Raw genomic sequence first — 21,582 nt, 5'->3', positions numbered from 1 at the left:
CTAGATCCATACACCAGCAAGGAGTGTCGCATAATGAAATTAGAATGTTACTGTGTTTGATCTTCGCCTTCACCAGCAAGGAGTGTCGCATAATGAAATTAGAATGTTACTGTGTTTGATCTGCTGGTAAGTGACAGGAGTCTGGAAGTGCATATGTATACATTATGGCGGACCTTACATTTTATATGGAGTATATAACGATTAGGCATAGCCAGCACTGGTAAACATAAATGTCACATATACACATTAAAATATTTATAAACATTCATAGTAAGCACAATGGCTTAGCGCATGCGTACCAATGATATCATGGATTAATCGGAAAACCTTTGCGAGTACGGTGCCTGCATCAAATTCTATGTAATAGACCGAGACTTTCAGAATGCTATCAAAAAAGGCGAAGGCGAAAGTGCGAAGGCGAGAGTGCGAAGTTGCGAAGGCGAGGGAGCGATAGTAGTATCGCTCCTTCGCCTTCGCACCTTCGCGCTTTCGCCTTCGCATCTTCGCGCTTCGCCGTCGCATCTTCGCACTTTCGCTCCTTCGCCGTCGCACTCTCGCACTTTCGCCTTCGCAACTTCGTACTCTCGCATCTTCGACCTAAAGGCGAAAGTGCGAAGGTCGAAGTGGCCCCATCGGAACACCATAGTTTTCAACTTTAGTTTTGAAAATTCTGGCCTTGCTAAAATCAGAAGAGACAGACTGAAGATCGATGTATTCCAAAAATCAATAATGCTTGTGGGTTCTTTTTTGAAGTTTGTTTTGTTGCTTTGTAATAAGTTGCAGTTTAGTCGACTTAGCTCAACGAACGTTTTTTTTTTCTTTTACAAACTTCGAGGCCTTATTTACGAAGTTTACGTTATTTAGTGTTACCATATTTACGACATGCCGAAAAGAAAACTGCTTAGATGTAAACAAACTAGCTAGACCTGAATCATTGATTAGGGGATATTTAGAATGGCAGCGCCTAGTGAGAGCAGACTGTCTATTACAAGTGGTAAATCAGGTACAGATAATACTTCTCTGTGTTGAATTGGGAACGTACACGTCACTGGTTCAAAATCTGTGCTCGTAACAACGTACCTTCTCAATGTGCATAAAACATATTCCACATTAAATTACTACAATCTTCTATTTGTATCGAAGGCTCAAAGAAATGAAATCTTGTTTTAAAAACTGTTCTGTCATGTTTGTTATTGAGTGAACCCCATGTAACAATCAACAATGCAATTAATTATGTGGTGTATATATTTATATAATGGCATCATACATGTATATTCTCCATTAATGATTTAATTTAACTTTAATCAGTGAAACATTATTTACTGAACAGGAGCAAGTAGAGTGGATAGTGCAGCCTCACAAAAAGAACAAGAAAATTTGCCATCAGAAAAGGAGGTGGACTCTTTTGGGAAGACACCGCTACACATCGCCTGTACATATGGTCAACTCTCCATGGTGGAGAAATTACTGAAGGTAATAAGTCAGAATAGAATGCTAACATTATACATAATTATAAGAAATCAATAATTATGGAATATATACTTAATTATATCTCTGTAGCAAAACCACAGCCCAGTTTCTAAGACAAAGACTGGCAGGACCCCTCTCCATGAGGTGTGTGTGGGGGGACACAAAGAGAGCCTGCGGACGCTGCTACAGTACACTCCAGAAGTGAATATAAGGGACAGGGATGGACAGACTCCCGCACATGTGGCAGCTTTTAATGGAGAACTTGGATGTATCAAGATGCTCCAAGACAAAGGTTCCCAATTATAGCATTTGTTAGAATCAAGAATCAACAATCCATACACACTTTTAAATAAAAGTATATGCTTGAATACTTTTTCAAATAGAATCTTATCAGATCATTTAAAGAAAAAATTTTGTTGGCAACATAGACTTCATTTTCTTATTGTTTTACAACATTTCAGTATTGTAAATCAAACTGAACCAAAACAAAACGCTCATTATAGTCTGTCCCAAGATATCCTTGGTTTACATTTTGTTTAATTACTTGATAATCATTAATACCTCAGGGGTTCAAACAATGTTCATCCAAAAATAAAAAATTTCCAAGATTTCTCATCTGATACGCCCCCTCTAGCTTATCCGGTTTCAATACATAGCTAAAAATAAAGGAGCTACTAGGATTTTGCATTAAAAATTTAGTACCTGAATGATAACATTTGAAAATTGTGCAGGGCATTCCAAGTAACTTCTGAATGGAGAAAAGTTTTCAACATTCAATAAGAAATCTGTTTTTGTTCCTGTGATTTTTTCCGAGTGAAAAATGATAATTAAGTTATCATTGAAGATATCTTGGATATTTTCTCCCTTTCATGGATTTAAATTGTTACACTATTTCTTTCACAGGTATGTGAATTTTTTATTAAAATTGTCCAAATGTGAAGATAACAATAACTTGGGACAGACTATAGTTGCAATCCATCATGAATATATGTCTGCATGTACTCCATATCTGCATGCTTCTTGTTATGCACCAAATAAATTTAGGAAATGGTCAAAAAGAATTTGAGTTTTGTGATTTTAGGGGCAAACCTAATAGCAGAGGACCATAGAGGACGGCAAGTGGCCCACTTTGCAGCGATGAGAAACCACAAAAAGATTCTACAGTTCCTGTTTGACCAGGGCATTGACTTAGACTGCCGCTGCGAGATGGGGAAAACTCCTGTCCATTATGCTGCACAGTATGGAGGTCAGTTCTACTGCAAGCACTTAAGTATAAACTCTGATGAAAACAAATAAATTAATTGCATTTTAATCAGTTTTAATGTTCACAAATCTATTCATATAAACGTTGAAAATTATTGCATGCACATGTGCATTTATGTTTTTTGTCTTCAATAAACTGTATTAAGTGTACTTGACCTTGTTTACTTTTGTAATAAATTTTATAACTTTTGAATTAAAGAATTGCAGAATATTTTTATAATTCCCCGAATGGAAACTTAAATACCATTAAATTAATCTAAATAATAAATCAGTCAGAGACCTCGTTGCAAGATTTTTGTCCCTCATTGCTGTTCTGTGTCTTTTAGCCTTACAGTCGGTGATTCTGCTAGTACAGAGAGACTGTGACATCACACTGACAGACAACAATGGCTACCTGGCATCACACCACGCGGCCAGACACAACAAGCTGGACTGTCTCCGCTTCCTGGTCAAGCAGGGCTCCAACATAGAGGCCACCCAGGCTGATGGAAAGTCCCCCTCCCACGTGGTAAATTCTTTTATATCTGTACATGTACATCAAATTCTCAACAATGCATTTGGATGGTTTCCATTTATATCTTTCTGATTTTGACATTCTGTTTGATATCCCATTGTTTTTTGCCAATAGAAAATGATAATAAAAAATGATTCTTTTTTTTTCGTAGATATTTACCAATTTCTCTTTTGATTAAACTGTTTTATTTCATTTTTTGAACTTTCAATTTTCAGGCTGCATTGTACGGATCCATCGATGTACTCCACTGGTTGTTTGAAAAGGGAGCAGATCCAAACAAACAAGACTGTAAGGTTTCATATAAAGCATAAATGTAGACATTAAATTTATTCTGTACTGCAACCATTAAATCTTTGCAGCTTATCCTGGAATTAAGAATTGAAATACTAGAATGATACATGTAACTCCTTTGTTCTTTCTTATTTTTTGTTGATAAATGTTGGAGTTGTTATTGAATTAAGTTTTAATGTTTTCATAAATCATGTAAATGGTTCTTCAGATTTTGGGAACACCCCTGGACATTACGCCTCTGAGGGGGGTCACCCAGAGTGTCTAAGCTGTTATCTGTATCATGAGGGAGATATTGAAAACCAGAACATCAAGGGAGAGACTCCACTGGACTCAGCCAGGAAAGCAGGCCATCCGCTGTTGATGCAAAAAGCGAGTAAGTAGTGTGAGAAGTGTTGTAATATCTTTTTTGTCAAAGAAATGTAAATTTTTATTACGATTTTAGGAAGACCATGGACTTTAGGAAGTCTGTGTTAAGCAGCAGTTTGATATAAACTTGTCTATTTTATTATCATTGGTACAAAGGAATCGCAAACATTTGCCCAAACGTATGCTGTGCATATGTAACCAGCGTATGTAACAGTAGACACCAGTATCTTAAATGTAAATAAGACAGTTACAACATACTGAAAAATCCACCTAAGTCTTGTGATACCATGCATAACAGCATTCTTTTTCAGTTTGTTTTTTTTGAAGCACTCTTAACCACTGCTGTGATGGAAGGCCTCTAAAATTCAGGCAGTGCCATTTTGATCTTTATTTTGCAGTTACTAATGAGGTTCCGTGTAAAACATGTTTCCAAAAGCACAAGAAAATAGAGTGGGAGAGGAACCATCCACCCGCTAAAGTGGAGAGACAGATCACCACTGCCAAATCCGTGGCCTACAAAAATCCACTCCCCAAAACAGAGTATGAATGAGATTTATTAGGATATGATAATTTTTATCATTCTTATAGTTAATGATCACTTTGTATGCAGTTCTTACTATAGCTAGAACATGTATGTACACCTCACCTATCTTTTTTCAAGCAAGATGACACACAAGGCTCAGCTAGTGTATGTTTATTATACATGTAATATCCCATTGGGAACTTGATTATTTACAATCACATAGAATTATGAATAATTTGTAAGATAAAGAAATCTTATGTAATGAATCAAACCTCAAAGCTTGCCATATGTTGGTAGTTTTCTAAAATGTATTACTTTGCCTAATACAAATGAAACAGAAAAAGGTTTTACTTTATTACATGTAATTAATTTTGAGGTACTGTTATTCTGTTAATCAAATGAATAAATTAAACTTTACCTTTAATACATTTAAAATCTTGCAGGATTTCTTTAAATTTCTCACGTATACATGTACCGGTATATTGTAAAGCCAATTTGCAAATAAAAACTTAATATGTGTTTTTGATTCTTCAGTAAAGTTCCAACACAACTTGAAATCAATCTGATGAAGAGAGAGAAGAGGCTCGAGAAGTTAATGCCCAAGCCCACAGGGCCAAAGCGAGATGCCTCTGCCCAGTACTACGGCCATTATTTGGACCCCAATGAAGTCTTCAAATTCAAGGCGTCAGAGGAATCCATCAGATTTTAATTTTATTGTTTTGACATTTTTCCAAGTAAAAAATCTCTATTGTTATTTTAAGAATTTCAAATATTTTCCATATACTATTGTTTTACATGTATAATGTATATTTTGTGATACTGAACCTATTTCTCTATTTTTGAATTGATATTTTTTAATTATACTACGAGACGGTTTTCTGTGATATATTTTTTCTGATGTTGTAATTACTTCAAATATTATTTTGATTAAATATCAGATATGATGTATAACTGACCAATTTGTTTTTTATTGTCTCTAATATATCCATCGTGCACAGCTTTCTTGTGTTTGAAAAGGGACAAATTATTAATTTGTCTTGTCATTGTATATCTAACACTACAATTTGTAAATTTGTACGTTTCCCAATAACTTTTTTTCTTCTGATGATAAATGTAGTATCTAGTTTTCAAATTTCAATATTAATATTAATTACTTTCTCGTTTCCTCGCTATTTTGATATTTCACAGCAGCGGCACATGATGGGCGTTTGGGGGTCTATTCTGGATAAAGTGATGCAATTAAAAGACACAAACATGTATAACAAATAATTTAAGACTTAAAAAAATTGATTAGAAAGACTTTTAAAATAGATAAATTTGCATCAAAAATAAAATCAGTTGATGACGCAGGAAAGTAAAATTTATGATAATCTCGCAAAAAAATTTAACCGATTTTTTCATATTTTTTATCACATCATATAATGCAAACACGGGAAATAATTATTAATAACTCTTTCAAAAATTTGTTGCATAATGCAATAACAGTAGTCTATCTTCAGCTGACTATTGTACAATTTTATATCTTTTCGCACTCTCATCTCGGGGCGCCCGGTCTGTTGAAACTGAAGCAGACTTTGACTAGTCATGCTCATGTTCATGTACGTACTACATGTACTATGTGTCTTTGGAGTGGAGATATTTGATATACAATAAAAACAAATACAAATGATATGTATAGTACAGGCCCAGACGGAACCTTATCTCTGACTTTTAGCCTTAGAGATGATCTTCACGTCAATATCACTCCTTGTCACTGCACACGTCTGTTTCGCTTTTAAGTCGGCGGTGGACAAACGATTGTTGATTTCTGACCAGACCGTGCTCCATGAATCGATCACAAAACTCCAGGCAGAACTACAGCAGCTGAAAGCGGAAGTGGAGCAGCTGAAACGGAGCAATTCTGGTCTGTAACCCGTAACGCACTTACTGGGGCTTTATTCTTATTCGAGGGCATAACTTTTTGGGAGTTTATTCAATTCACAGACAATGAGTTGATACGTGATACACATATGTATGTGAATTCGTGGACAAAAAATAAATAAATTATTAAATTATTGGATTAGTTCATAGCTTTGTAAAGAGAGAAGAATGCTTTCATGTATTTTTTTTAAAGATTTGTACGTAAAAAAAATACTTTTAAGATAGTCGCATGCGAATGTTCTGATCTCGAGCACAATTCCATATTAATTGTCAACGTGTGATATTTCACCCACAGTTCATTCATGTTTTAAAGCGTTCAAGGTCACTGGACTGTGTGGGATCTTTATCGAGCCAACTACGACCTTGACACGTTGGTCGCGATTATTTCTCATTAAAGTGGCTTCAAGAGGTCCATGGACCATATTGTTCACTTGAGCTGCTCAGTAACAATGTCAAAATCACGTTTAACACGCCTTTATTTTGATTAGAGTTGAGTCGTGGTCAAATTGACTTCTGTATATGATTCTTAAGAAGAAGTCGAAAGTTTAAAAGATTAAAGACGGACGGATGCCAAATGACTGATTTTAAATAACCAGAGAAGATCACTTGAACGAAACTTTCGTTTCAGGTAAGATGAAAAAACGAAATTTTAAAAAGATGTTCGAAATGAATGTTGTTGTTTATTTTCTTCAGCATCCAGTCCATCTGTTTCTTATGTTCGCTGGGGTCGACACAGCTGTCCCGTGGGTTCCTCCATAATCTACAGAGGTCAGAATGATGCGGTGTAGATGTTTTTAGTTGAATGCATGCACTATTTAATTAAACACAGTTACTTGTATGTGACCATTTGTAATTGAAATTAATTTCAAATTGACGTTTTTTTTCGAGAATATTTCAACACATATACGAGGGTCAATCAAAAAATACGAAGACAATGTGGCTGTCTATCATATTTTTTATGAGAGTCATACTTCAAAGATTAATCTGTGCACCAACACTAATGTTATTGATATGCGAAGTTTTAGTCCATTTGATGAAACGGTATTTTTGTTACCCCTTTTTAAAAACAACACGTTTTATCACCACGGCGCATGGTAACGTTCAAAACTTGACGTCAAGATTAAACACGCACAGGTTATAGATATACCCCATCTTCATATCACGCTTAGTCTCTTGTGCCTTTCCCCTTACAATTTAAAATTGCACTGAAACACTTAACATTTTACTTGCACACATCTGTTCGAGAATCATAAGTTAGTTCTTCAAAGTTTTCATTTTCTAACCGTGTATCTCTTAGTTTACAGCAAGGATAACCCTAGAAGTCGGTTGACGTTACTTATTGTTTTTGACCAAATATTTACAGATATTCTACTCTCTTTCGGACTGTTTTATATTCAAAATACAATTATCACCACCCCCACAAAATTTATTACAGTTAAACACAAACTTGCAAATAATTGTTGACTTATTTTTTGCACCATCGAGCATTTTCACAGCTTGTGTCGGCTTTTTCCTGGGTTAAATCCATTTTGTTTGTACCTCTCGTTGCGCCGTGACGTCCGGCGACGTCGATGTTATTAGTCAATTTTAAAGAGGACTATCTGTCTTTTGTTACTAATATCTGTTCGACAAAACAATATATCCGGTCATTGTTTGGAACTAAGAATACCAAGCCAAAACTTAATTTGAGGTTTCAATATCATTTGTTTTTAAGCCCAATTTATAGAGAGATTACTTTCAACATTATATGGATTATTGTTGACATTACACAAATTTTGACCGTGCGCCGTGACCTCATTTTTGCAGGATTAGATTCTAAATAATTCTTAGAAATAAAGGAATTTATTAACTTTTTTCTTGGAAACTGTTTGAAACTGTTGCTAAATTATGTCTATCAAATTTAGTAATGATATGACGTTAAGTAACATAGACATGACAAAAGTCTTCGTATTTTTTGATTGACCCTCGTATGTACAATATGATAACTATTTCCCGATTTCAGTACTGTAGTATGAAACTATATACTGTATCGGGAAACAATTCATTTTCTTTCTTTCAAAATTGCAAGCATATTTAAAGTATTTTTCAGTGTATTTGTATACAGAATTTAGATCATAGGAACATAACGTTTATTTTTATCATTACGGTTCAAACTTTCCATTTATTTAACATAGGTGAAAATTCACAATTTTTCTTATCAGTTGAACAACATTTAATCTTTTAATTTTAAAGATGTGATTTTATCGATGTGATTTTCAAGTACTCAATCGTATTGACGTGTTTGATATGAATTCCAGGTTTTGCTGGAGGTCATCCCCACAACGAGACAGGCTCAGGCGCGAGTTTCCTCTGTTTGCCGGACGATCCACTATGGGGTGCTCACAAAGACGGCTACAACTCATACTCTGGGTGGATAATGGGGGTGGAGTATGAGGGCGGATATTTCTTCGACAGTACAACAAAGGACTACGACGTTCCTTGCGCGGTTTGCCTGACTCCACACTCTACGTCCATTATGGTTCCCGCCAGAAACGCCTGCTTCGATGGCTGGCATCTAGAGTATAACGGGTACCTGATGTCCAATGCCCACCGCCATATCGGAGAGTCGGACTATATTTGTGTGGATTCACATCCTGACGTCATTCCCAATAGTCAGAACAACACGAACGGTGCTGTTCTGTACATGGTGGAGAGTGTCTGCTCCGGACTGCCCTGTCCGCCCTATGTCGCCGGCAGAGAACTCACCTGTGCTGTTTGTAGCAAATAAAGTGTGAAATATTTCATTATGCTATTCTTACAGTCGGGGCATTAAATGTAATTTTTAAAAAATTGATTTTATATGATCCCAAAAACTCGCCCCCCCCCCCCCATTTGGATCAAATTTATTGCCCCTTCCGTAGGCCTAAGATCCCATGTATATTTCGTACAGTAGGAAACTCGTACTCTAAATATTACAGTATCGATGATTTGATATACATATACCAAGCTTTCTAATCTATCTGAGAAGTGGACAAAGTTTAGTTTCTTGCCTGCGATTCTACATCGTCGGACCCTCCGACCGTTACATTGCTTTCAAGCAGTGTAATGGAGAGAAAACACGAATGTTCCACAAGGTAACCGTGGGTTCCAACGATGACCATACTTATGATACCAATGTTTTATATTTTACTATTTGTCAAGGTTTATATTCCCCATCGTCTTGGGACAATTCCTATTTTGGATTGTATCATTGAAAAATGCTAGAAAATTAATATAAGAAAGAAAAGAACAAGCTTAAACGATTTAATAGCAGATATATATAACAAAAAAGCTGCAATGACTCAATAGATACATAGCACATCTTCATTTGAATGTTTGTAAATAAAACAATCTTCTATAAATCCTAGCTTCTTTATCATATGGATGTATATATCACGCACAACATGCATTATTATCTAAACAATAAAATGCTTTCTTTGGTGATGCATGCGACATTGCAGAAAAACTACATAATTCGCGTTAGCGAGTTATGTAATTTTTTTCTGTAATGATCGCTACCTTAATAACCCTCATGAAAGAAAGCATTTTATTATTTATATTTACATCTTTCTATTAATTAATTAATTAATAATTGATTATTTAAAGTAAGTAAAATTCGCTAAATTTCTGTTAACGTACATAATTATGTTAGCTAAAAAGAAACAGCCAAATCGTCTCCTCTGAGACTTTGTGTCTGACATCATCATGATCATTTCGTGCAGTCCGAGGTTTTTCTTATGTCTCTGTAGGCTTCGACCAATCGATAAACAGGCCGTGTTGAGTTAGGTCCTGTCAGTTTCAGCCGCTGTAGATTTCGACCAATCGATAAACAGGGCGTGTAGATATCAGTCTGACTGTTTCTATAGAGCTATGAATTAACTACAAGTTTCCGTAAGAAATAGAGGGAATAATACTCGGTAGATGTAAATATTAGATATTACATACATGTACATACAATCAAATATCGGTAATTATGTAGATAATGTGTGATATGTAAACGTTACTCTGATAACTGGATATATTATTTTTTGACTGATTTGCATTATGGTACTCGGGCATAAGTTGAATTTATGATATGTCTTTGCCTGTAACGTTTACCACAATATTTTCAAGTAAACTTCCGGTATATTCACGGTTCTCTCCCTTGTATCTCTTTCTCTCTTCTGTGTGGTTTGGTCCCCATTGATCGTTGGGCCGCAGGGAATTTTTCAATTTCTGAAATGGACATATTTAGCATATTCATACACATCATGCTATATTACCTTATTAAAATGCGCAATACTTCTTGAAAATATTAATTGACATTATTCGATCATTGCCTTAATTTTCGGTATATGTTTTTACTGATAATTTGGTAGAAAACAATAAAACTTTACGTGTTTGCATATACCTTTGCCAAAGAAGAAGAGTCAGCTTTACACAACTTTGTGAAAGAATTTTTCTTTTTCGAATTTTCTCATGAAAATTATCACTTGTATATAACAAAAGAATTGACCTATAGGGCCGGTATTGGTTCTGACTTTACAAAAAGCATTTCGGTTTCCGTTCCACTTTTTGATTTTAGGCCATACACAGTAAACTCTTAGGTTCTACTTCTTATAATGTATAGTGCTTGAAAAAAAGTATCTTAGTTTTTTCTAAATGAAAATTCGAAAAATTTAGAAATATGTACAGTAGAAAATATCAAATGAATTTTAAATTTTTTAAAAGTGATTTTTTCGGGAAAATGGATCTCCCCTATAGGTCAATTCTTTTGTTATTTACAAGTGATCCTCTATACGAAGTGCAGGGGATTTGTGTTATACCTATATCGACTTTTGCAAACTATACCTTGCTCGATTTTAAAAATAAAAAAGGTTACAGAATTGCTTTGTTACAGTGTATATAACATTGCTATTTGTCAACTAACCTCCATATATGTCCGACCATTTGCGATCTTGATTTCTCTATAGGCAAAGACCGGAATAGGAATGAGAGGAATTACTGCGACGAACCATCCGAACACCTGGGCCCACGGGGGGTATTTGTAGCTGCCGTACTCAGGGGGCACGTAGGAGTTCAGGGTCACTATCATTATTATCTGACCATATAAAAACAGATTCATATGTCGTTAGTGCGCTTATGTGTATAACATGCATTATATTTCACCCATTGTCAAAACCTAGTTCGTTTTAAATGGGGTTTTCTTTGACGTGGAATATGGGTTTTACAAACTTCCCATGCATAACAATCAAAATAATTATTTATCTCCCCTCTCAGCATCTCTTTGAAAATTGATTAACTTCATAAACTTCGATTAGTTATATACAGTAGTATTTAAATTTGGGTTTTGAAAATAACACGAGGATGTGTCTACTAAATGAAAAAAAATTAAAATTAGATGATGTTAAAGAAAAAATGAAAAAGCAATACAAATAGGATAATGTCGATTTAATGCTTCTAACATATGACCGATATTTTCAAAGATTTTCAGGGAATGTTTTTACCTTCCATTCCAAAGAATGTTTTTATTAAATGACACTTTGAATTGCAAAATATGAGGATAGCATTGATTATACAAATGGTTGTTTCTGTGGGTTTTTCCTAGTACAAGTAGAATGTGTGGATACCAGTAGGATGGTGGGAGTGATGAAACACCAGCAGATCCTGATCAGCGGAGGAATACCTTGTCCCGTCATCATCATCACGTCTCGCGAGAACATCTCAGCACCTTAATTTTTAAAAGAATTGGATTGGTTAAAAATGTGTGCCTAAGAGTGTGTCAGTGTTTCTTCTGAGGAAAGCTTGCTTTAAATGTTTGGTTTCAAATAAGCAGTTGATTTCTTTTCATCTTTTATTCAATTGTAATTGGATTAACTTGCTTTATGTCAGAATATATTTTATACGTTTGTATATAATGTTATGTGCATAGCGAATCTTGAAACATTTATTTTGCAGGGATTTTAAAGATAACTATTGGCATACCGTAAATCCATCCAAACGCAATGCACTCCAAAAAACCAAAGAGAGGGACGGCAATGGCCGCGGAGTACCAGTCAATGAGTTGGAAGACGTACATACCGCCCTGGGTAATCAAAATAATGTTCATCATTTATAAGTTCTAGTGTATAAACTGTACAAGTAGATCAAGACACCTAACACAATGTTAAGTCATCACGTATGAACGTGTATGACGTTTACAGCGGTTAGTACCGTCTCACATTCTCCTTTATCTTGTGGGTGTTTTCCGGTAGATGAACCCAACGAGAGAGAGAGAGAGAGGGGGAGGGAGAGAGGGAGGGAGGGGGTGTTTCTTACTTACCTCGGTGCACATGATGAGCCCCACAAGGAAGCAGACGGCCGAGAAGAGCGCCGTTAGTAGCGCGCGTCGTTTCCGCCACATCCGGAAAGAGTCGGACAGAGCAGTAAAAACGGGTTCAATTGTTCCAAACTGATAAAAACGGATTTAAACGGCAATTTATTATCCGATTTAAAATCATAACAGTCATGCAGCGAAGGAATTTCTTTAAATTGAAACCTATGTACGTATGAAACCTATATATGTATGTATGTACATGTACATGCATTTATCTTCCGGTCTTTGTAGTTTGTTTTTCTTTTATTTGAGAATGCTGATTGCATGTATGATACATTCAAAACTCTATCTAGCATAAGATAAGTATAAACTATGATAACCAATCAGGTCGAATAATCACACACCGTACTGTCCAGGCCCACAGTCAGAAGCATGATGAAGAAGAGCACGGCCCACAGGTTGGGAAGGGGCAGTTTGGCCAGAGCCTCGGGGTAAGCAATGAATCCCAGACCGGGACCTACAGGGCCAAAGGAATAAATGTTTATCACTCATCGCAGAGTAGTGAAATTGGTGCTGTTAAAGACAGACAAATCCATTCAAAAATTTATTTCTAGAGAGAGAGAGAGAGAGAGAGAGAGAGAGAGGAGAGAGAGAGAGAGAGAGAGAGAGAGTTTTACCTGATTTGACAACTTTTTCAATAGGTACACCATTTTCGTGGGCCATGTAACCTAGGACTGAAAACACGACGAATCCGCCAAAGATGCTGGTTCCTTCTCCTGCTAAAACCAAGGCGTAGCAATCTCTGTGATGTCAAAGGGGGTGGACAGTGAAATTATAAAAATTTAAAGATTTCACTAAAAACTGTATTTATACTGTCATATTGTTTTTTTTGGTATTTTTACCGTTCCAAAATATCGTTGAAATATTATACTAAGTACCTGAGACATTTGTTGTGGAATTTGTTGTAACTGGCCATGGTTATGAGTGCTCCCCACACGATGCCACTGGAGTAAAAAATCTGAATAGCTGCCTCTGCCCAAACCTATGTATTGTAAATAAACAAAAAGAAGTAAAGCAATACATGAAATAAATCTACCATATAAATATCTAGATTTAATTATTCAAAATATACTAAATAAATGTCTTAGAAGGATAAGGTATGAGAATCAAATGCACAATCTTACTCTTTTATTGAAAGAAAAAGGGAGCAAGCTCACATACCCCGCGCCCCTATCACTTAAATATGATACACATAATGAATAGCAATGTATGCATTTAGTAAGCAAAAAAATTTGTTAAAGGGCATAACTCGCAAAAAATTCCTGCAAATATGCACAACTATTCCTTTGTCTTTAACAACAACAAAAAATCTATTTTCAAGAGGGCTGAAATTTCCAGAAAAAATAATGGCATTGAATTTTTATGGTAATATGCACATCTGCATTTGTGTTCTAAATGCCTACAACGTTTCACGATATTCCATGCAGCAGTTTGAGAAGAGTTACGCTTACAAACTGTTCATTACTACATGTATATTCGATATATGGCCAAAATTATAAGTTCAAAAGGACATGTTGGGGTCGGAATTTGCACATCTACAAATTGTGTCCTAAATGCCTACACAGTTTCTCTAAATTCCGTACAGTGGTCTAAGAGGAGTTGCGCTTACAAAACCCCCCCTCAGAACTGACGGACTGACTGATTGACGGACCAGTCAAAAACAATATAACCTTTGCATTATATAATTAATTATTTACACGTGAACACATGTTTTTGCCAAGGGTGACCTACTTTCCCGTCTTTTAGACGCTCGAAATCTGGAGTGATGTAAAAGAGAACGCCGTCCAGAGAACCGGGTAGTGTCAGGCCTCTGATCAGTATAACCAGCAGGAGGATGTAGGGAAGCGTCGCCGTGACGTAGACAACCTGTAATGGGGAAAGGATCAAAGGTTTAAAACCATGAAACTGGGGAAAAATACTAGTAGAATAACAAATTTGCAAATAACTTTTATATCAGCCATGTATATATATATCATTATAAAGATACTTCTTTGCCCTCTAATGCAACAGAAACCTGCGATTGTGAACGGTCGTGCAAGGCAAAGGTCCAAGCAAGCGGAAACAAGACCATCGCAATCTCAGCTTACTTACAAAGATACTACTCGTATTTATGACTGTGCGTGCTTTGAATTTAAGGAGGTCGATTTGGGTTTTTTTGCGGAAAAACTACAATAGCATAACTCTTTATTTTTTAACCATATGTGATTTAAACCAACTCTAGTTTATTTGCGAAGGTTCATAAAAATCGACCGTCTGGTTCTTTTTAGGGAACATCTCAAAATAGAGGTACATTTACTATAGGAATATATAGGAAACTGTCATTTTCCGCACATCAAAGCAGTTTTAAAAAAATACTACAATAGCTTTTTTTCTCAAATTGTAATATATGATTAGTAATATCATTTCCTACCTTATGTGTAAAAAACACAAAATTCTACCGTCTGGTTTTTAGTGGGGGCCATCTCAAAATATTAAAATGCACCAAATTTTGCTATATATTTGGATCATCACGAATGATGATTGGTATTATGGATTCATTCCAAAAATAAGGAAAATGTCCTCGAGGATAGCATCATTCTGTATATAAAATTTCAACAGCATACAATTTTTACTTTTTCTTTTATGTTATTTCTTATAACGTACTCCTACAAAGCTTCATTTTACATTAACGTCATAAAAGCGCAATGGCAATGCTTCCCTACCGCACAACGTAATAATCGTGTTAAAAATAAAAATTTCCTTTAAAAATCTAAATATTTTTATCTGTGATATGTTTATTGTGTTCAATTTTATAAATGATATCGAAAAAAATTCATAAGAAGTGTAAATCAACTGTATTATATTAGAATGCGCAAAAACATGCGCAATGCAAACTAAAGTCGGCCTCCTTAAATACATTTACTTTTAAAAAGTATCATTACAGAATGAATAAGTAAACTAATGTTTCATAACACTATAGTAACAAAATTAAAGCATGATCAGACACTTTCTCATTTTAAAGCAACATTTCTCGGAATAGGTGCATAAAGGAAATACTTTGATATACATACATGTAAGAACATGTACCTTGCCGACGGTTTTCACTCCTTTGACTAAACACAAGTAGACCATGACCCATGCAGCCAGGAAACACAGCGCTAAATGCCATTGTATCTGTCCAATGCTTTCAAGACCATCAGACAAATGAAGGACTTCTCCTCTGAAAAATGAAATATTGCAGTTGAAATACAAGTGGACCATGCGATGTATTAAAAAATGTTAATAAAAGGTGTACATGTATGTCGACACTTACTGCCAAAACTCCTCCTCGGGGGTGGAGAAAAGTTCGCTTTGATTTCTAAGGGTAATGCTGGTGTTTGAATACCCAGAGGAAGTGACGTTGTATTGAGTTCCGTTTACAGATACGTCAGTAGGGCCATGGTTCTTTATCCTACAGAACGGGGTGTTCCAGTCTTCCAAACACAATGTCCAGGGTAGCGGCGACTTGAACGAATTTATTAGGTAGAATGTTGTCCAAGATATTATTATTATGTAATATGAACATGAAATTGTAGAAAGTATCGATATTCCAAACCCAACGCCTGAAACAAAAAATATAAAAAAATCTAATTTTCGATGTTTGCTTCCTCAAAAATTTTAATTGGATCTTTCTTTATCATTTCTTATGGTCATGGTATAATGTTTTCAATTAGATTATTTTTTCAATGCTCTTTCTTTTTTTTTTTTTTTTTTTTTTTTTTTTTTTTTTTTTTATTTTCAAATTTTTATAGTATATAGACAGACAGACAGAACACCCCTTTCTCACAGACTCTCACACACAGCAAGTTGGTACAGTAAATTTGTATACACCTATAAATATTTAAAGATACATACAGTACAAATTATCTAAAGAAAAAGAAGACGATTAATATCTACATCGTCATTGATGTGTTAATTAAATATTTATACTGGAAAGAGACAACTCCATGGTGACCATCTCTTAGTAAAGTCTACAGTAGTAAATATTTCTTGATGAAATTGGGATTCGAGTTAACAGAGCAAATACAAACTATTCGGATTTACAAACATGATTGTATCATTAATGGTTGAAGTTCAACCCCTAATACGATGAACATTTTATCATTAAAGGTCACCAATATACTTCTTTCGCATTTTTTTCTCAAATGATTTATGGATGTGAATTTTGACCCTTAATGATATAATTTTTAAACTGTATCATTGTATAGGTAGTTCGTTATTGATAAATTCATATCCGATTAACGGTCAGAAGTCAATCCACTAATGCAACTTTATATAAGAAGTGGATTCTGTATTATTGGAGGTTGCTACAACGACGTACATTATACATGTATGTATATTTCCAAAAATTAAACTACAAACAAAACCAGTAAATGTATACATGTACTTAGTAGTATGAGATGTATCTTAACAGTTACTGTTGTCAATACAGCATTTACTTACCTCGGAATATAGGACAAACATCCCAGACTTTGACTATCCCCTTGCCAGAGAACTGACCCATGGTCACTTCCAGCGTGTAGAGCGGAAGTCCACAGAAAAAGAGAAAAAACAAAAATGGAATCAGGAACGCACCTGAAATCGCAAATTGAGTGTCATATTAATATACACGTATCTACACAATGTTTACAGGATCTGATGTATCATCAACAATCAAACTTCTCTGTGAAACTGGGAGATACGAAGTACCTCAATTGTGACGTCATTTTTTCCCAAATAAAGAATTAAATTAATCATATAAATCTTTAAATTTTTTTATATCAAGTTCTTAATTTCTTACAGCATTGTGCATTAGTTTAAAGCATCAGCTACTGATCTGCAGGTCATGAGTTCGAAACTCGCTGGAGCTTTTGGTATTTTTACCTGTCTATGAATTTTTAAAATGCATTCTTGTGTCAAATAACCTACAAAAAATTACATTTTGACAAGGATATACTATTCACATCACACTGACATTAAGGTGTCCTACTCCACATACATGTGATACTGTCCCGCTCATTGTTATTGCGTGTAATTGATATTTCCAGTCGCTCCTCCTGTTATGCAATATAAGTAACTTTATCGCTAAACAGTGACATTGTGAAGCTGGACGCTTCCTTACCCCCGCCGTTCCTCATACAGAGGTACGGGAATCGCCAGATGTTGCCCAGCCCGACACAGAATCCCAGCATGGACAGGATGGACTCGGCTTTCTTGTCCCATTTCTCTCTCTCCTCAGTCTCCTCTGATTCAGTGTCCTCACTGAGGGTAATCTTTTCATGGTCTTCCTTTAGTTCCATGATGGCGTCCGATTTATCTATGTTTTCGTTGCAGTTGTATCAGTAAATCTAAATGTTGAATAAAAGATGGTTAAGCATATGTAACTAATACACATGTACTTCAGTTTTGCGATGTGCATTGTGCCATCGTTTTAATTGTATGCACCACTTTTATACATGAAATTAAATACTTTTTCAAATTGTAATTTGAAAAGTAGTTCTGTAATTTAGATCGAGAAAAAAGAAAGAATTAAAAATAGAACGCTTTTATTGAACTTACAAAGACTTTTGAAAGAATATAGTTTCCAATTGCCAATGAAAAGTTTGATGCTCGTCCGCCGCTTCGCTTGGAGTTCAGTTTTTAGTCAATGCCAATGAGTTCCTGAAAGTTAAATGACATAGAAATTTCAATGATAAAGATCTCCAAATAATATTCCTTTTGCCCCCCCCCCTCCCCCACTCTGTCGATCAATACAGAGGTACATGAATAATGTGTTTACCTCAATATACATATGCTATACCTTTTTGAAATTGCTTTCGTTTCGTAAAAAACGTTGTAAATCCTACTAGAAGCTGAAAATTTCTGGTTGAGCAATTCAAACAAATTACTGGAAACTGATACTTTTTAAAGTCGCGATATTGACACTGTAAAAGAGACTAAATTTCGTTTAATCCAGTTTATCTACATAAAGATATATATTATAACAAATAAGAATGTGTGGACATGAATTACTATATAACAGAGTCAGTTCGAAGTCCAACGCATAGAAAACATATTCATATGCACGAAAATGTTTACAAATCTTATTTATAAGCAAACATTATAGCTTGTTTACCTAAAATTGAAACTTGAAACCATTCTTATTGGTCAAAGATATTTAAGATACACGAATGTCATTCAGAGCAAACGAAACCCCTCTGAATTTTTAGATCCATTGTACCACGTATCATATCAAATTGATCTTTATTTTTTTTAATGAAGTAAACCATTAGTTGAATTTGTTGATTGCTTATTCTGCGGATAAAATGATTGGTCGTTCGTTTACGCGGACGAAACGCGGCCCGGGAGTTTAGTTAATTAAAATTTGAAGGGGCATAATGAAATCTATAGGCCCTATATAGATACTGGTACAAATTGTCTTCATTTGATTATTTTTTTAAGAACTATTTTAACAAGAGCTTGGACTTTGGGTAGTTGTGTCAACAGCAATATGACGTAGGCCTGTCTATTTCATTGCTAGCCACAGAGCCATGGCCCTTTGAAATCAACAAGATTTGTCTGGCTTTTAAAGGGGCATGGTCACGATTTTGGTCAAATTTTATTTTTCTGCTTTTATTATTTGCAATGCTTTAGAATGCATTTCTAATGATCAAATGAAAATTGGGTGCCAGTCGTTGAGTTTTAAGCAAGATACAGGGCTCACAATTCTTCGTCATGTAAACAGGCTCGTGCCCTGTTTTTGTTTACATAGGTTCAATAACAGTAAAATATCTTTTTAAAGCTGGTTTGTCTATCTTATTATTCATTTAAAGCATAAATAAATAGTTCCTAACGATTAACACATTTATTTTAGGTCTAAAACTGGAATTTTCACTTCAACATTCGAAATGTAAACAAACGCTTTGTTTACATAGCGAAGAATTGTAAGGTGTGTAACTCGCTTATAACTTATCAAATGACACTCAAATTTTGGTTGCCTATTAAATATGCCTTACTAAAGCATTGTAAACATTAAAATCGAAAAAATAATTTTTGACCAAAATCGTGACCATGCCCCTTTAAGCTAAGATGATGCAATCGGTGCACATTTCGCTTGAAACCGCGTCATTTTTAATTTGTTTTGACGCAGAGAATACATAGCTACGCCCTACTGAAAGTCCAAGGTATTGTTAAAATGGTTCAAATTTTTGGATACTTAATTTTTAAACACGACCGCTGCATGCAACGGGAAGAAAGCCATAGAAGCACGTAGAAGGGTGAATTTTTGCTACATGTATAGACTTGCTGCAGGATAAAAACCGCAGGTATACCGCCAAGTAGCAATGCCCCAAAGATAATTGACCGTAGAACTGTTTGTTAATGACAGGACAATGCTGCATTCGTGTTCTATTGTTTTTTTTTCCTCGATCCATTATGATACTGAGCGGAAGAGCGCACGTTGCCCCGGCATGGAGAAAGTAGGTTAGCTTAAGCTGTGACTGACATTGACCAAGATCTGCATCAGGTGTAAATTACTCTACAACAAGATGCGTGTACATAGTGTCCATGTGATCTCAACGTAGTCATGCATGCACCGGGCGCTCGGGAAAAGAAGGTTATTTCTAACATATACACTGTACTTGTATCTCTTTGGTATGGTGGTATTTTGTCATAAAACGTTAAAAGATATAACGTGTACTTTGAAATGATGCTAATTAATGGTATTTATAAATATTTTTCACTTTCAAATATCTATGTCAATGATCTACTTTTTATGCTAGTGACCTCTGATCAATTCGTCCACCCTTTCCAAGGTTTTCTTCATTTTGTAATTATTAGAAATAATAAAACAATACTCCAATGAATCGTTCGAAGCTCATATTTTAAGTTAGATATAGTCCAAATTTCCTCTATCAATTATCAATTTTCAAAATTCTACCCATTTCTGATCGAGTTTTACAAAAAAGTGACTAATTGCCCCAAACCATTGATTGCATAAAACTGATCTTATTGTCTGTATTCTGCTGACATTAACATTGTATAAGGTCAATGATCAAATTTCGAGATATTCTATGTGGATTTAATTTTATGTATAATTTTAAAGATTTTTCCCATTGCGTGCCGCCAGTCAGTGATAAAAAAACTAAACACGAGATAATACAACCATAAAATATGCAAAATGATATTTATAAAAAACACATAGAAACTAAACTTTTGCAATTACAACAGAAGGTTTTTAAAAGAAAATGAAAAAAATACTCCGAATTTCTTCTGTTTTAATATTTATTTTTGTCGTAGCATATCTTCCTCAAATAAACAAAATATGGATATCAATACATGTATCGATATTTGTTAATAACATTGTTATTTTGTGTTTTTAAAACAACTTTTGACTTCATTGAGCTTAAATACAGTTATAATGCTATTGTAATTTCCCTTCCTCTTTTTTTTTTTTTTTATATTTTTTGCTAGTAAGTATCTTTATACATGCACTTGCCTGTTTGAATTATGATTTTCTGTGTTATTGTATTTCTAGGTACTGGCAATGAATAATGAAAATTAAAGAGAATGTCTGTCACAGGTGCTTGAGGACAGGACCGACCCCGCCCCCAGTATCTAGACCCCCGGGACTTTGCTTATTTTTTTCTTTAAATTATCATCTTATGACACATTTATAATCTAATGTATACATTCATTGCGTAAAATCATTTAAAACAAACATTTTGAAAAAAAAATCGTATCCCCGTTAAAATACTTGTATTATATGTAACGGGGATACGATTTTGTCGTATGTAGTGTAAGGTGGATCCTACTCAGACGCGTCATTAATTTAGCAGATATAATAAGCTTTAAAATCGAAAACGATATTTGTTCGGATTTACCGTT

At 34.9% G+C, this 21,582-nt stretch overlaps 3 protein-coding genes across 5 annotated transcripts; 2 read left to right on the top strand and 1 right to left on the bottom strand.

Annotated features, from left to right (window-relative positions):
- Positions 1 to 844: 844 nt before the first annotated feature.
- On the top strand, positions 845 to 5,378 carry LOC128187164 (serine/threonine-protein phosphatase 6 regulatory ankyrin repeat subunit A-like). 2 transcript variants are annotated; one of them, XM_052857414.1, is made up of 9 exons: positions 845 to 1,003; positions 1,331 to 1,473; positions 1,561 to 1,762; positions 2,552 to 2,716; positions 3,060 to 3,241; positions 3,463 to 3,535; positions 3,747 to 3,911; positions 4,303 to 4,444; positions 4,962 to 5,378. In XM_052857414.1, exons 1-9 carry the CDS (start codon positions 955 to 957, stop codon positions 5,134 to 5,136), a joined length of 1,296 nt encoding a protein of 431 aa, XP_052713374.1. In that variant the 5' UTR covers positions 845 to 954; the 3' UTR covers positions 5,137 to 5,378. The 2 variants fall into 2 exon arrangements, with proteins under 2 accessions (XP_052713374.1, XP_052713382.1); XM_052857422.1 differs by having other exon boundaries at positions 881 to 994.
- A 741-nt stretch (positions 5,379 to 6,119) lies between these two features.
- Positions 6,120 to 9,130, top strand: LOC128159625 (short-chain collagen C4-like). The gene is made up of 3 exons (XM_052822775.1): positions 6,120 to 6,330; positions 7,041 to 7,115; positions 8,645 to 9,130. The coding sequence occupies exons 1-3, from the start codon at positions 6,150 to 6,152 to the stop codon at positions 9,112 to 9,114; spliced, it is 726 nt and encodes a 241-aa protein (XP_052678735.1). The 5' UTR covers positions 6,120 to 6,149; the 3' UTR covers positions 9,115 to 9,130.
- A 484-nt stretch (positions 9,131 to 9,614) lies between these two features.
- Positions 9,615 to 18,669, bottom strand: LOC128159609 (sodium- and chloride-dependent glycine transporter 2-like). Of its 2 annotated transcripts, none has more exons than XM_052822757.1 (15): positions 18,518 to 18,669; positions 18,277 to 18,378; positions 17,840 to 18,065; positions 17,182 to 17,313; positions 16,013 to 16,301; positions 15,787 to 15,919; positions 14,452 to 14,586; positions 13,599 to 13,702; positions 13,338 to 13,462; positions 13,065 to 13,177; positions 12,667 to 12,795; positions 12,330 to 12,429; positions 11,975 to 12,075; positions 11,275 to 11,445; positions 9,615 to 10,580 (listed from the first exon to the last, which is right to left on the bottom strand). In XM_052822757.1, exons 3-15 carry the CDS (start codon positions 18,015 to 18,017, stop codon positions 10,434 to 10,436), a joined length of 1,857 nt encoding a protein of 618 aa, XP_052678717.1. In that variant the 5' UTR covers positions 18,018 to 18,065; positions 18,277 to 18,378; positions 18,518 to 18,669; the 3' UTR covers positions 9,615 to 10,433. The 2 variants fall into 2 exon arrangements, with proteins under 2 accessions (XP_052678717.1, XP_052678724.1); XM_052822764.1 differs by having other exon boundaries at positions 17,840 to 18,034.
- Positions 18,670 to 21,582: the final 2,913 nt, after the last annotated feature.

This window comes from Crassostrea angulata, chromosome 1 (assembly GCF_025612915.1).
Source record: "Crassostrea angulata isolate pt1a10 chromosome 1, ASM2561291v2, whole genome shotgun sequence".
NCBI classification, from domain to species: Eukaryota; Metazoa; Mollusca; class Bivalvia; order Ostreida; family Ostreidae; genus Magallana; species Magallana angulata.
Note: the sequence above shows the minus strand (reverse complement) of the source record. Positions and strands in the feature narration are given on the sequence as shown.